Source organism: Takifugu flavidus, chromosome 1 (assembly GCF_003711565.1).
Source record: "Takifugu flavidus isolate HTHZ2018 chromosome 1, ASM371156v2, whole genome shotgun sequence".
NCBI classification, from domain to species: domain Eukaryota; kingdom Metazoa; phylum Chordata; class Actinopteri; order Tetraodontiformes; family Tetraodontidae; genus Takifugu; species Takifugu flavidus.
In genome coordinates, this window is record NC_079520.1 from 12,804,374 (window position 1) to 12,820,608 (window position 16,235).

The following is a 16,235-nucleotide window of genomic DNA, read 5'->3' on the forward strand; positions in this document are numbered from 1 at the left end:
TGTTCAACGCCTTTAAAATGGACATTACATAAAATACGTATACGTACCCAATACGCACCTAATTGATACTTCATATGTGATTTATTTCAAAGACTGAAAGTCCCACAGAAAGAAAGTCAATGTAAAGTCAATATGCGTGCCTGTGTGTGCATGCCTGTGTGTGTGTGTGTGAGAAACAGAGGGCTGCTCAGTATCTATGTCCCAAATTACAGCTTTATTCTGAACTTGTCTCACCCTCCACACAGCTTCATTAATTATCTTTCTAGGAGACCAAGAAGCCCTTCAAAGTGCCATCAAATAGCCACAACTCGGTGACACTCCCTCACCTTTGACCCCCCCCCCCCCCCCCCCCCCCCCCCCCCCCACACACACACACACACACACACCCATTGGGGGTAATATTGACTTTGCTGCTATCAAGTCCCAAAGGATCCACTTGATTGATCAGATGCACTGTCAATTCCATGAAAATCCTCACTGTACTGAAGTGCACAGGGGGATGTGTGTGTGTGTGTCTGTGTGTGTGTGCGGGTGTGTGTGTAAAAATAGCAAGCTGTACATGTATACGACTCCCTGATGAGACTAAGAAGGTCTTATACCTATTAAAATGAGCTCAATAACTAATCACAAATCATCTTCATTTTGTAAAAATGTCGCCTTTCCTAAAAACAGGGCGTAACCTGCTAGTCTAGGTAGGTTAGCCATAAGCAGTCATGTCATGACAAGTCATCCAATACTGCAACATCATTTGTTAACAATTCCACATATTTGATTTGTGGCGATTTAAATAAGTTCCTTATAATGGTCTTTTGTCACACATACAGTATTTATGTATAACAATAAAAACAATTTAGGTGCATGTAAATTATATAAAATGCAGCTATATTAAATAAGAGTAATTCTTTTCAGACAGTAGCTTATCAATTCTATGATGAGCTCCGTAAAAATGAAATTATAATAACAGACTTGGCACTAAAGTAGCCGTCACTGTAAATTACAGGCTGTACAGTAGTTCAGTAGCTCTGTGTGAGTGTGCTGATGGTCTTCTCTGCTGTTTATTGCACTTCATTGGACGCTGACTTGCCCCGCTATCTCTGGTCTTTCATTTTGCTTTCTTTAGTATAAAACCCTTAGCTAAAGGTCAGTCTTAAAAACGTTAAATGTGCGCAGTCGTGTCCACAGCATCAACGCAGTCACGATAGAAGAAGATTATCTTGCATTATCATACCTTCTAATTGACATTTTAGCATTTCAGTCTATCAGAATGAGATGTGAATAAAGCATATGCTTGTAAAACTAGCAGGTCCTGTTTCTGCTCTGTTATAGCGCTGCTTTAAATGGCTGCCTCATTTTGTTTGCACATTTGTCTCATGAAAAGTTTTTAGCCTTAGTCTTCTTACTCTATTGTTTTGTTTGACCTTTGCATCGGTCCACAACTGCTGCTCAATTTGCTGGCATTTGGAGTTAAAATGAACCCTGCAGTAACCCCTTGTTATCTGCTCACCGAGCAATTCATTATTTGAGTTTGGCTGTCACTCGCTCCCCACTGAGCTGAAATGAGCAAATCCTGATGCTCTGGGAAGAATTTCATTCATTTGGATCAGACAAAAGGCTGATGGCATCCCTGTTGTCCCCTGTCCCCTGCTCATCGTCTTTGTGAGCAACATTTAGTACAGAATCCAGATTATCAACAATGACAATGGCCAGAGACTTCTAAATTACATCACTGGGAAGGGGGGGGGGGGGGTGTTCTGAGGCTACCATGAAGTTTAGAAAGAAACTGGAAGGGGCTGCACGCATAAACGCAGACATAAACACAGGGAGGACACCTACCTGAGCCCCTCTTAGAGACCACCTTCACACTCATGGACAGCGTGATGCACAGCAGGAACAACAGAGGGCTGGGAGGTCTCATCTTCCCCCCCGTCCTCACAGTCTAGAGGAAAAAACACAGGGAAGGGGCGAGAAGAAAGAGAGAAGAGGAGAGGTCAGGCAAGAGGACTATTGTTGGTACAAATACACGCACATAATCCAACCATGAATGCGTTTCTGTCCAAACGAGCGATCCAAGGTAAGCGTTGCATTTTCAAGCAGGTATTTACGATAGTTCAGCAGGTACAGGAAAAAAGGAGAAATATGACCAAAAGCTTGATGGCATGAGAGAGCAGCGGACATTCAAAGTGCAGCAGATGGGAGAGAACAAAGTTTGAACACTAATTTGAGAAATCTGTACAGGGAAAGCAGACAATGATGTTTACGTGGAAAAGTCCGACTTATTTTCTAGTTACTAAATATATATTTTTTAATATATTCACGAAAGCTGTAAGAAAGATTTAGTTTAAGATTTAGTAGTGCACGATCAGATACCCAAGGACACACTTTCACATATAGACAGACACCTACATACCATTTCCCCCCAGGAGGGATTTCTAGTAATGATTTTGGTTCTTGATTGCAATTGAGACAGGTTATGATAGAAGGAATATATTTCATGGGAAAACCCATTCCCTGGGATGCTGACAAATCAATGAAGAAATAATTACATGTGTAAGAAACTCCACTTTAAATCGTCAGCTTCATTTTAAAATATGGAAGACCTTGAAGGGGATTTCAGACGATCACTTTGTCTTGCCAAATATCCCAGCTGTACACCTTATCGACTCGTATATCATTTTAAATGATGGAGGTGGCTCATTCTCTCTCTCATCCTCATCGTCTCTAAGTAAATGACATAATCTAACATGTAGTAATTACCCTCTAATAGCCTACGCCCAAGAGAGAGTCGGTGCTGCTGCAGCAATTTAATGTTAAACGGAAAAAATAATCCAGCATGCAGTGGTTATAACCTATAAGTCAACCCCTCAGGCTGCTGCCTTTATGATCATCAGCTAACTATTTTGGATTTATAGAAAAAGAGTGCATGTCCATGAACTGGTGAAAAGGAAAAACCTCATCAGGCTTCACACAAACAACCCAGCATGTGTCTGTTGGGGCCATTGTTTGATGCCACGGGTATCTGAGGAGTGAAAAAAATCCCTTCACAATTCATTTATCTTTTTTTGCAACTGTAAATCAGCATTATTTTGCTCAACATCAGGAAACAACAGAAAAATGCAAATGCTCCAGGTGCCAGGACTCATCGATGTCAAAGGCATGTTTCTGTTACTTTTTGCTGTTTCCTGTTTAATTTTGAAAAGACCTATCCTCCCTTTGTTTCACCAGCCTTGACCTCCTGCCCTCATCTTCTCCACTGTGCTGATTGCAGCAGCCCCACCCTGATTGTTTGCACCTGTGCTTGAAGGAGCACAGCTAAGAAATGTATTTAAAGCAATCAAATTGGCCCTATGATGTCCACAGGCAGTGAGGAATCATGTCAATCTGGAATACTTCTATCACTGATAACAGCAGTCCAGCCAGAATCTCATTTCAGCTCGTAATCAATCTTGATATTTACATTTTGTGTTGGTCTGTTGCTCCATCCGTCACCAGCTCCTGATCATGACGTCAGGCATGTTTTGGCAGCCAGGTTGCCAGTTACCACTGAGATTCTTTATGAATTTTAAAAATCACAAATAAATGGCATTTTAAAACCTTCAAGGCCTTGTTATAATTCCCAACAACGCCATGACAAATAAAACAAGGAGGTGTAAAGCAGACCTTTGAAACATGGAGACAGCTGAAAGCAGAGAATCGTTTGAAGATTATCCTATATTTCTCATTTTCTTCTTGACAGGTAAGATTCAGCTAAGATACAGCATTATCAGAGCCTGCAATGCTGAGACGCTGTGGGAAAAGTTCCGACAGCCATTACGGCGGTGAGAAATGTAACTGAGACAGAACATCGGTCAAATGTAGACCTTCTTACGGCAACCACTACTCTTGGGTGGAGAGGGAATACCGTGTTCCACAGGATTTGGATTGTGATTGCAGTACCAGCTTTGGCCACAGACTTACATACTGCTCCCTCCTTTTGTCCCCCTTCCTCAGTTTATTTATGCCCGAGCACACAGAGGACGGTGATTAGAGGTGATTAGAGGAGAACAACAGAGTCACTGACAGCCGCAGTCAGGATTCTATTGGTCCAACTTTGAGAGGAGAGGAATACGACACCACACTAATTCACCCATTAAACCATAAACAGAGAGGACGGGGACCCAAGACCAGAGACACGGTGCCAGAGCCAGGAGGAACCCTGGAGTCTGTGGCAAGTCACGTGCTTTCCAGATTTGCATAGCAAATGAATGAAGTCTCTCTCAGGGTGTGTTTACGTGAGTTTTTCAAGGCCCGCCATGAAAAGAAGCCTTTCTCCACTGCTTGATGGCATTCTACTAGGAAGAGACGCTCAGCCAATAAACACCTCTGTTTCAATAACATTCCAGGAAATTCCGGAGGGGCAGGATTGTCTCATTGTTGTTCAAGCTTACAGGTATTTCAACATTTACCATGAGCTCCGAAACTGAGGAGTTTAAGGCCTAAATCTGTCAGTTCGTGTTCACGTGGTAACAGAAACCTCTAGATTTTAGGGAACATGGCTCTTTAAACATAAATGCAGCAGAGCTGCAGCGCTGCCCCGTCAGTTGTACTGAGAGAAGCCCAATTTCAGAGTCATGCATTCATTTCATCAGGTGCTGACCTGGTCCTGCCTGTTGTTTCCCCCTCCATTTGTCCATGATGTCCTGATAAATACCCGGGTCCCCGTGTGTGTGTGATCGTTGACTGAGCTACTCGAACTCCTTGACTTTCTCGTTGGTGTTGGGGGGCCCAGGGCCTCGGGCTCTGCAGCTACTGGATTCCCTGACCCAACCAAGTGACTGACAGTTTGTGTTTCTGTAGCCACCAGGATGGCACGTTGCCCCGTCACAGCCTGAATCAACAGAACAATGCCCGCGACACTCCTCTTTGTCCCGGCCATGTCACGCCTTTTCAAGCGGCGAGAGCCGTGGTTCTGCCAGCCATGACATCAGCCATGGGCTGCCATGTTCACACAGAGAGTAAGATTGCGTGCCCCAACGGTCCCGGTAATGGCCATACACACCTCCCCAACACACACACACACACACGTAAAATGACACGCTAAAATCTGTCACATGACCATATCTTTGGAGAGGTAAGCATCAGTGAGCGTACGTCTTCTCTTGGTTTTGTTGCCGACTGTTCAGTTATTGTGCCTTCATCTGCGAGACATCAGCGGCAGGTGTAGGTGAGGAGGCTTGGCATGAATTCCGCACCCCAGTGGCGCATGAAACAGGCACACAGTGACGCACATGCTATTTTCCTGCCAGCTTTTATGTGAAAATAAGAGGTCTGAGCCTGTTCCTCCAGGAAATTCACCTTAAAAAAACAAAGAGTTCTATCACAGTGAACAGGACACACAGATGAGAGCTGAAGCCACAAGAATACATCAAACACTACTGAACACAGATGTTGGAGTTTTGGGCAGAAAGGCCGGTTCCATTTTGGCACGCCAAACTGTGGATGATTGATCGTGCGATTTAGGGATTTAATCTAATTTGAAGGATGCCAGTGTTAAGATCTTTGATAGACTGTCTTCTTTGCATTGACCAGACTTGGCTTTTTACTCCCACTGAAGCCGAAATGCGGTGAGTGAAAGCAGATGACTAAAATAAGTCATGGGATCCATTTCACTGCTGCCTTTGAGTCATTTTATCTGCTGACCACATCTTAACTGACCCATCAAGGTGTTTTTAGCAATAATGCAACATCTGGTTGTGTTTGGACCTTTTTGTTCTTAAAGCAGATCTATAAATGGACAATCTTGAGTAGAATAAAAGAGTCCATTATTAATATTTCAAGATACTAGTCCAATTCATTCATCACAGGGGGGGCTAGATCGTTTTTGAAGAGAAACCTCTCTGAGACCTTTTTCCCTCATATGCACATAACAGCAGTAGCAGATTTTTTCATATTATTCTTCTTTTAAAAATCAATATTGTATGAGCAGTAAGTACTGAAAATTAAATGAGAGTTCAACATGTGGAAGAAATGCTGCACTTTCAGGCAGATGTCATGAGCTGAGAGTATGCATATATGTTCTACGCATCATACATAAACCATCTTCTATTCAATAGAATACTGCATTATTTATATATGTGATCTGCCATTGTCTGCTTCAAATATGCTTTAAAGCGTGGATAATGATGCGGCGGGTCAACACCCAGGTCAAACACGGCAATTAAAAGGAAAATCAGTTACATTCCAAACTTAATGTAGGCTTATATTCACAATGCTGCTCTCTGAGAACTGGTAATAATGATCCAATTATTATTATTAGTGGTAAAATGTATTATTATGATGAGGGAGAGCCACAGAAAAAAGGACAGGTCCCTTTAAAAAACAAAACTCATGCTGCAAAAGTGATGACATTTTTGGAAAGTGAGGACAGGTTTTAAAGTTAAGGTAAGAATTGGTTTCAGGTTAGGGTTAGGCATTTAGGGTTATACTGGAGAATGTATAGTGTTTATGTAGGTCCTCACACAGATAGAAGTACAAGTGTGTGTGTGTGTGTGTGTGTGTGTATTAGTGTGAAGCAGTTAAACAGTTATCAGTGTTTGATCAAGTACATGTTAACGGAATATTTTTGAGAAGTTCAAAGCAGCTCTTTGAGGAGCAGTAAGCTAAGATGGAGATGAAATATTTACTGGGCCACGTTGGGGCAGCATCTGTAATGGCAACATAGTCAATTGAAGTGAAACAAAAATCAAATGGACTTCATCGGTCATGTCCGCCCTCATGTTGTAAGTGTTGGCAGTGAGGGTGAAGGTTAGACACACTTTCTGCATAGAAGTATTTAACTCCCAGAGCTTGATGATTGCTTCAGCCATGTCCCCGGTGCCCAGGCTCATTGTCAGCTGTCCAAGGATGACTGGCTGCAGAGACACTCTCGTGCTTCCAGTCAATACCGTCTTTGATAGAGAGCAGGGCCAACGCTTTCCGCACCCATTTAGTGTACAGCCCTCCACTGGGGGCAGACAGACTACCACTGACGCAAAGCACTATAAAGTGTCAGGCGCAAGCACACACCAGTACACAGTGGCTAATAAGCCCATTCTGAGCCCCGTTCCACCCACCGCTCTGCCTTAGTGGCCAATATATGATTTGATCTTGATTTATTAATTCTGTTCTTACAATATTAATTCAAATCAATATTTTTTCCTCTGCATGCAATTACATGCGTGCATGTGTGTGGGGGGAGGGGGGGGGGCTGCAGCAACTTGGTGGAGCTCTACACTCACCATGCGTTTAAGGTATTTTTTATTAGAATGAAGCTGCCATGGCACTGACACGCCAGACGACGGAACCATTGGTTTTCCAAATAAAACTAGCGTCTGATAGAATACAGGAGTCAGGCACAGATAAAATCCAAAAATCCGATCCAAAGTTTTAAAAAAAAGACTAGAAAATTCAGAATAAAAATGCTGGGACACTTGACAATGAGACACAGACAAACTGCCATGGAGAGCAGGGAGCACAAGGCTAAACACACTAGGAGAGGGAAGACAATGACACACAGGTACACAGGTAATCACACAGCAGGGAGATGGAACTTAAACTTCCATCTCATTTGTCTAGAAAAGCAGCCACAGAATGAAGAAACAGCTTATTAGATTAGGATACTGAACCTGCATAACAGCCCCTGAAGCTTGGTATAAGCATGTTCCACTATATAACAGTTGAACACGGTGTCTTTTTTAATTATGTCTGATTCCCATTTTCATGTGCAGTACTCTCCTGATTTCCTCAAGTCAGAGGTAAGAGGATGCTAAAGTCTCTTTCGTCTTATCAGCATCCCTACATTTGTTTCACTTCATAAATAAATGCATTTTGCATGAACAGATTTAAAATAGAAAAAGAACAACCAAACTGGCTTTTTGTGCAGTGGCTGCCTGACAGACACTTGCCAGGAGCACAGTCCCCAGTGGAGGAATCATTCTGTTCTGCTCCGGACTCCACAGTGAACTACAGCAATGATAAAATAAGTGGCATTCACTATAACTTACAAAAAGCCCAAACATTTTCTTCTCCTGTCTAGCCTGCAGCACTGAATGTGCTGCTGTGCTTTTATTAGCATTGTGCGGAGACGCATCGAGGTCCATCCTCTCGAGCTGAGAGCAGTTTCCTGAAACAAAGCTCCCCAAGGACGAGGAATGCTGGCCTGAGCAGTTTATAGCTAGGATTTGCGATTATGCTATAGTACGGTCCATGACAAAGTCCACCCTATTGTCTAAAGGAGCCGTTGTGGTTGCAATGGAGCCTAAATGAGGCCAATAATGGTTCTCTCCGCTGTCCCCGGAGTCTTAGCTCTTTACAAAATCGATTGTCAGTGTGACTGCGGACAGGTGGGGAATAGAGAAAAATGGAAAGGAAAAGGTTTAGGAAAAAAGCAATTGTTTTAAAAAAGAGCTTACAAATGATAAGTAAAAATAGCTCTGTGTGTGTTTATGCATCAAGTCTGTCACACTAAAAGGAGAAAAGCATAGTGAGCAAAAAGTCCCATTTAGTTGCTGGGCCAAACCTGTAAATTCCCAGGTACAAAGTATCTTTTTTTTAAAAATCAATTTTTCCCTGACAAAAGCCCAGGATGATGATGATTGGAGGAGGAGCTTTGGTACTTGGCGGCCTTTTATCTCCAGATGAGCCAGCGAATACAGTGTGTAGATGGAATCGCTGCTCGTGAAGAGTGCAGATGTACAAGAGCCCTAATGATAAACTGATGAGCTCTCAATGGTATCACATACTCGCTTAGGGGTGAGGCAACCAGAAAATGTTTTATTCAACACATGCTCTTTGGAAGATGCTCTTATTTGCACCTCTGCACACTTTACTTACACGCACACTGCTCTCAAGCACGTCTCAGTGACCTTCAGACATCTCTTGTGCTCAGCTGTTGTCTCAGTCTCACATAGGGACCATGAACCTGATCTGTGAAGAAGCTTGCCCAAAGACCCGGGAGGGGGAAGAGGCCCATAGGCCATTTATGAATCCATATTCAGCCAGGCAGCAGATCTGGAGCTGTTTTCATAATTTAAAGACACATTTCTATTAATTTTGTCGGGAGAATAACGAGGGTTTTAGATGTTTAGGTAACTGAAAGTGCAATTTTTAACCTCCAGAGATCTGAACCTTTTCTATATGTGCATATATGTTCTAATATGTGGAAAGGGGGTCTCAGAAGGTTAAAATGAAGCAATAGGTCATTATTTGACAGCGATTATGAAGTGCTGGGGATTTAACAGATACATGTACAGTTAATTTCATCTTTTTTCATTCAGGTCAAGGTTGTTGGGGCAAATCACCTGCAGAAGGAAATGTCCCAGTCGCTCCTTTGGGCTGAGCTTTTCTGGACCCCAAAGGGGAAGTCCAGGTCATCAGATAGCTTTACTCAGGGTTGAATCACAGGAGGGTTGCAACAATACCACCCAGGGAGAGCTAAAAAATGCACCCAAAAACATCAAGCTAGCTGATGACGATAACTCAATCAATTAACTTAGCATAATGGTTTGGATAGTAGAGTATTTATAGAGGTTTGATGTCAGTATGTATTAATGTTGCTTCTCTAAGCCCCTACAGAAGCAACAGGGATCTAGGTTACCTCAGGTGGAAGAGATTATAGCACTTACTGTATGTGGCCAATAAGTAATTGTAAGTGAATGTTGGTGTGTGTGTGTGTGTGTGGGGGGGGGGGGGGGGGTGGGGGGGGGGGGGGGGGGTCTGTGTCAGGTCTTGTTAAAGGAAGGCAGAGAGGACATTGTCAGCTGTTATCCTGGTCAGTGAACAACTACAGCCTCTTCACAGCCCATATATTCTGCATCATTTGTGCACTATACTAAAATTAGGTGCCAAATGCTGTCATATTATAACAATGTCACATGGTGGCAAAGCGGAGCAGGAAGTGAGCAGCCATTCTGCTACAGCCTGGCTCAAAGTCCAGTCAGTGTGTCCGTTTTCTGTCGCCTTTGCATCGTTTGAGCCGACTCAACTGAGCTGGAGTGTGGATGGAGAGAGGATAGTAGAGAGGAGAGGCAGCAGGGACAGGGGGGCAGGGGACTTTGTGTGTGTGTGTATGTGTGTGTGTGTGTGTGTGCAAGCCTAGGAGACGTGCCAGATCAGTGTTGGAGCCAAAAACAGGACTGACTGGTCCTGTGTGTGTCAGAGCCACTGTATGTGCGCGCGCGCGCGCACACACACACACCACACACACACACACACACACACACACACACACACACACATACACACAGACAAAAGCATATGCAGGATGAACAGTTCCAGTACATTTAAGTTGCTGACCTTCACAAGCCTCAATGTCAAAGCTCCTACAAACTGTGATGCAAGCTCTCAAATGCTTCTGAAGATGAAGAGGAAAAGTTTGCCATGTTTGTCATTTTGAGATCTCTTTTCTTCTCAAGAAACTTGCATTGTTCCATTTTATTTCAGCCACCAACAAGGACAGAACCTGCCATATGTGCATCGCCACATGAGCGTGATTGGAGAAATGTTAAAAGGCTTTAAACAGTTGGCCGAAGCCAAGCTCCCACTCATTACTGTCCATCGGCACTAATGACCAGGATGCTGCACAACATGTGAGCCAACATCAGAGACACCAAGAGCAGTAACTGCAGTGATGGTGGCAGTCCTCACTGCTGGGGGACCCAGTTCAGCTCAGATAAATGTATCTGATAAGATAAACAGTCAACACGCCTCCCATTATCTAGTTTGCCCTTGTGAATTCTTACAAACACACATATGATTTTGTCTGTCACTTTTTATGGATTTGAGAGGCAAACAGAAAATTGATATCGCTGTCTTCTGTTACACTTCCTCCAGGCAAATTTTTGACTAGAAGATATGCATTTCCCTTTAAATAAATTAGTCTGTTTTCAAAGACTAAAACAAAGGTAATTTATGTTCTGATCCAATTCTAACAAAAAAGGAGGATTGAATTACACCTGCGAATGCAATGCTAGCCTGTAAGACAAGCCAATTTCCCACGCGTAATTGGCTTGAGAGAAGGATGCAGAGGACAGACGGTGATGTTCTGTACATTTCAGCGTTGGCTGTGCACACATGTTGGGGCCATTCAAATCTGCCCTCTTATATCTTCACCCACGAGAGCCTCGGTGGGCTTTTCTTCCACAGAACAAAGTGGCAGCTGCGGGAATGATACCACCGCAGCTCATGCAGCAATTTAAAAAACAGCTGATGGTGGCAGCGTGACGCAGATATGATCCGGTCCCCTCCCGATGTGCGAAAAATCTTCAACAAACCTCATAAACATAAAGATGAAACAGATTACACGTCACTGCCTTTAGAAAAATCCCACGTTAAGAAGCATCGAAGCTCTTTGCCATCAGACTGACATGCCGTGAGTGCTGACATGCAGCAGTTTGTTCGACAGGAATTTATGAGTACCTATATAAATGGGAGGTGCTGCTTGCTTTGGCACTGTTTGGAAGAGAGGGAATTCTATAACAACAGGCTGTGCACGGGGAAATGAATGTGCATTTAAAGTTCGGCTCCACAACAAAACATTGTTAGCTTTACTGAAGCTATGGATGTAGCTGAATCTGTATTCATGTCCAGCTCTGTATCTCGCTCCAGCCTCTTGAGCACTAATGTCCACTGAAGGACCGGACAAAAAGCTCTTCAGCGTCGCCCTAAAATGGAAAGAAAGGAGGTGTGTACCATGACCTGTGGGTTACCAGGGCACTGTGGTGAAGCCAGGCCTGGGCAGAGGGCCCTTCAGTGATTGTGTCGTAACCAGTGGTTCTTTGTCATGTTCGCATTGAACCAGGGACGTGGGTCCAGTGGGCTCCTCACCTCCAGGGGGGGTGCTAGGGGTCCAGTGCTTTGTGGACGGGGACCTTGGTGGTACAATTGTCGGTTGCTCAATCTAGCTGTTGGGGATTTAAGAACTCATATGAAATAATAAAAAAGCCCTACGAGGGTGTTGTAGAGATTTTCACATAAAATAGAATTACTGAGTCCTGCCGAACAATGGTGGGCCGAGAATAGCAGAAGAGGATAAAAGAAGGAAGGAACAAAGGTATCAGTGCAGTGGGTCCTCCGCTGTGTGCTGAGGGAGCAATAATGTGACGAGGGGTTATCCATGAAGAGGCCTGCAAGCGTCCCGAGGACCCCCGCATTCTCACCATCAGCTATTAAATCATCATTTGCTGTCTTTTGTGTTTGGATCAGTCCAGTCATATTTATTTCATCAAATCAAATCACAGTTTTAATTAAATGTGGCACATGAATCAGCTGTGTCATTTAGCGCTGCGAGGTAAACATGCTGGCGTCAGGTCAATTGCTCATTTGCACTTTTTGTTCCAGCACAGCAGAAACCTGCAGTGGTTACAGAGAAACAAGGGAATCTTAAAATCAGAAATAAGCACTTAAGCTGGATTTTAACCACGTAAACAAATTAGATTTGGTCTTCAGATAATACCTGCATTGATCCTTTATTTATGTTGTAAGGTTATAGCAGCATTTACTTTTGAAGCTACATCCTGGCTGAAGCTGCATCCTGTGCTACTGTTTGGTGGTTTAGGTGCAACCAGGTCCAAAAATAAGTTCCTAATGCCAGTCTCTCATCACGTGCTTACTGTTGACCAGTCATGCACACAACAACACTGAGTGTTAATCTGACACGTGCAAATAGACCAGAAGAGTACGCATGTAATTAGGACGCCTCCCTCGGATGGACTGTCTGACTGTGGGGAGAGATCTTGCCATATAATCCTCAAAACGTATGGGGGAATTATACATTCGGTTAAATTCATCTTTATTTATAAAGCATCTGTGGGGAATCAAAATTATCTTGCTGCTTTACAGAAACCCTGGGCCTGAACCCTTGACAACCAGCAATGGCAAAAACTCTCCTTTAACAGGCAGAAATCTGGAGCAGACCAGGCTCATTTGGGGGGACGGGGCTCCTGCTGATGGCCAGCTGGGGAAAGAAGGAGAATGGGGGAAGGACAGAGAATAGACACATAGATCATATGTGCAATTACATGTATTGAATATGCCAAAAAATGCCTCAGGTGTCTGAAAAGTGAAAAATCTTTCCAAGAGAATATAGAATGCCTCGATCACCTGATCCCAGATAGGTGAAAGATGGATGCGACGAGGCTGACTCCAAATATTTCCACAGGGGATAAACCTACAAGGACACTACTACTCCGTCACCCCTCAAATGCTTTTGGTTGCAGAGCTCATATGGTTCTAGATAGGTGTTAAACCTCCAATGTGAATGATTTACAGTAGCTTTGTGTTCCACAGTTTGCTGGAATCGAAGGTTTTACATGGGGGGTGAGAGGTTTGGTGCATAATGTAACATACCTCTTAACTGTTTATTGTTGGTACATATCGCTCCCCAAGCCTTTTTAATTCAGAACAAGCAGACACAAATGAACGCTCTTCAGCTCTTGCACTCCATTAAAGACGCCTCTTGTCTTTTTGGAGACATTTGTTCTAAAGAGAACTGCAATGAAAGGTGAATAAAAAGGTGTCAGGTTATCCAGACCCCTCTCTTTCTCTGTGCCACTGTCCTCTTCATTACGCTTTAGATCAAACACCTCTTCTTTGTCATGTATATACTCATCCTTTTTGCCCTTCTCTACTCTTCCTCACATCTTCATCTGGCTCTGTGGCCATCTCATGTTCTCTCCCTTTCAGCCTTTCGATATTCCCTACTCTCTCACATCCAGCCTCTTTCCTCTGCTCCTTTTTCCTTTGTCAAAAAAGTGATGTCCATCTTAGATGTAACTATAATCTTAAATGTCTCTGGACTGCAAGAACCACAGTCTGGAGAATTCTGGTTAAAAACCTCGTAATGCCTGACCTTATAACCACGTTGCTATACTGAGAAGGCTAAAGCACATTGCTAATCTCCCAATATTTAATCCTGTCATATCTGTTATTTCCTCACTTTCATGGTAAAGACTGGAACCCAGTTGAATTTGTAAAGTATCATTACTGCAATGTGTTCCTGTCCTGATATGAATTTTATAGCACCATTTATCTAAGTCAAATAAAACTTAACTGGTGTGCGCTCTGTTTAAAGAAGACTGAACTTACACGCTGAGTTTTTAAAAAAAAATATATATATATTAGTACAATCTAAATTATTCTTGAACACTTCTTAAAGTTACTAATGATCTTCTTATAGCTTCAGATCATGGACTGGTCTCTATGCTGGTTCTGCTGGATCTCAGTGCTGCTTTTGATACAGTTGATCACAGCATCCTGTTACAGAGACTGGAGCATGTGATTGGGATTAAAGGGACAGCACTAAACTGGTTTAGATCATATTTATCTGATAGATACCAGTTTGCTCATGTCCATGGTGTTCCCTCCTCATACAGTAGGGTTAGCCATGGGGTTCCTCAAGGTTCTGTACTTGGACCAATCCCTTTCACCTTGTACATGCTTCCCTTAGGGAACATTATTTGGCAGCATGGGATAAATTTTCATTGTTATGCTGATGACACTCAACTTTATTTATCCATGAAACCAGAGGAGACAGAGAAGTTAGTGAAGCTCCAGACCTGTCTTAAAGACATAAAGTCCTGGATGTCTTCAAATTTCCTCCTCCTTAACTCAGGAAAAACTGAGGTCATGGTGTTTGGTCCTGAACCTCTCAGGGATGGATTAGATCACATGATCACTATAGATGGTATCTCATTAACATCTAGTCTCTCTGTGAGGAATCTAGGAGTAACTTTTGATCAAAATCTCTCCTTCAACTCACACATTAAAACTCTAGAAGTGCCTTTTTTCACCGGAGGAACATCACAAAGATCAGGAAGCTACTGACGCGGCCTGATGCTGAAAAGTTAATTCATGCTTTTGTTACTTCCAGGCTGGACTATTGTAATTCTTTATTATCAGGGTGTCCAAAAACTCTTTAAGAAGCCTCCAGTTGATCCAAAATGCTGCAGCCAGAGTTCTGACAGGTATTGACAAAAGAGATCACATAACTCCTGTACTGGCGTCTCTTCATTGGCTGCCCGTTAAATATAGAATAATTTTTAAAACCCTTCTTTTGACCTACAAGGTCCTCAGAGGCCTAGCTCCATCCTACCTGGAGGAGCTAGTGATACCTTACCAGCCCAATAGACCGCTCCACTCTCAGAATGCTGGTCTACTTGTGGTTCCCAGAGTTTCTAGGAGTAGAATGGGGGGCCGAGCATTTAGCTACCAGGCCCCCCTGCTATGGAACCAGCTCCCTGTCCAGGTACGGGAGGCTGACTCCATCGCTACTTTTAAGATCAGACTCAAAACCTACCTCTTTGAAAAAGCTTATTGTTGTTAATTCTGTAGTTCCAGTTACTATCATAGATAGACAAATTATCATACCTAGGGGGTCGTCTAATCGTTAGGTCACATTCTAGCTATGCTGTTATAGGCCAAGGCTGCCGGGGTCCGGAAACATGATCACCTGACAGGCCTCTGTCACCCCACTGGGTCATGGTTTCCTTTCCCCTCCTTTCCTCTCCTTTCCTCCTCCTCATCAAGCAGACTAGTTATGCTGATTCCTGTGTAGTTTTTCTGCTTCTCCCCCCCCTCCCCTCTCTAATCATTTACAGGTATCGCAGCTTTCGGAGCTGCATGACGACCTCCGGCCCCGCTGACCCATTGTATATTGTATTTCTTGTGTGTGTTTCTGTGCTCTGTGCCTCTCCTCTCCTCTCTCTCCTCTCCTCTCCTCTCCTCTCCTCTCCTCTCCTCTCCTCTCCTCCTCTCCTCTCCTCTCCTTCCTCTCCTCTCCTCTCCTCCTCTCCTCTCTCTCCTCTCCTCTCCTCTCCTCTCCTCTCCTCTCCTCTCCTCTCCTCTCCTCTCTCCTCTCCTCTCTCTCTACCCAGCCCCCCATCAGCAGGAGGGTCCCCCTACATGAGCCTGGTCCTGCTCAAGGTTTCTTCCTGTTAAAGGGGAGATTTTCCTTGCCACTGTTGCTTGTCTGGGGTCAGGCCCTGGGATTCTGGAAAGCGCCTTGAAACAATTTTGATTGTATAAGACGCTATATAAATAAAGATTGATTTGATTTGATTTGATTTGATTTAACTTTAGGTAAACTAAAGTCCTGTACAATCATGGTGTTGAGCCTGTGACTATGGTGGCACAACCCCCCCAACACACACATACACACAGATTGCCCCCGGTAAATCTGGTCCTGGCATAATCACAGGGATCCACTCTATCATGTATACACAGAC

The 16,235-nt window shown here is 43.6% G+C and overlaps 1 protein-coding gene across 4 annotated transcripts in view; it reads right to left on the reverse strand.

Annotated features, from left to right (window-relative positions):
* Positions 1-16,235, reverse strand: part of il1rapl1a (interleukin 1 receptor accessory protein-like 1a) — a 125,504-nt gene that overhangs the window by 105,461 nt on the left and 3,808 nt on the right. For all 4 annotated transcript variants that reach the window (XM_057051436.1, XM_057051425.1, XM_057051456.1 and 1 more), the window contains exon 2: positions 1,834-1,936. In XM_057051436.1, the coding sequence (XP_056907416.1) occupies positions 1,834-1,915 (82 nt within the window). In that variant the 5' untranslated portion in view covers positions 1,916-1,936. The remainder of the gene's footprint in view (positions 1-1,833; positions 1,937-16,235) is intronic.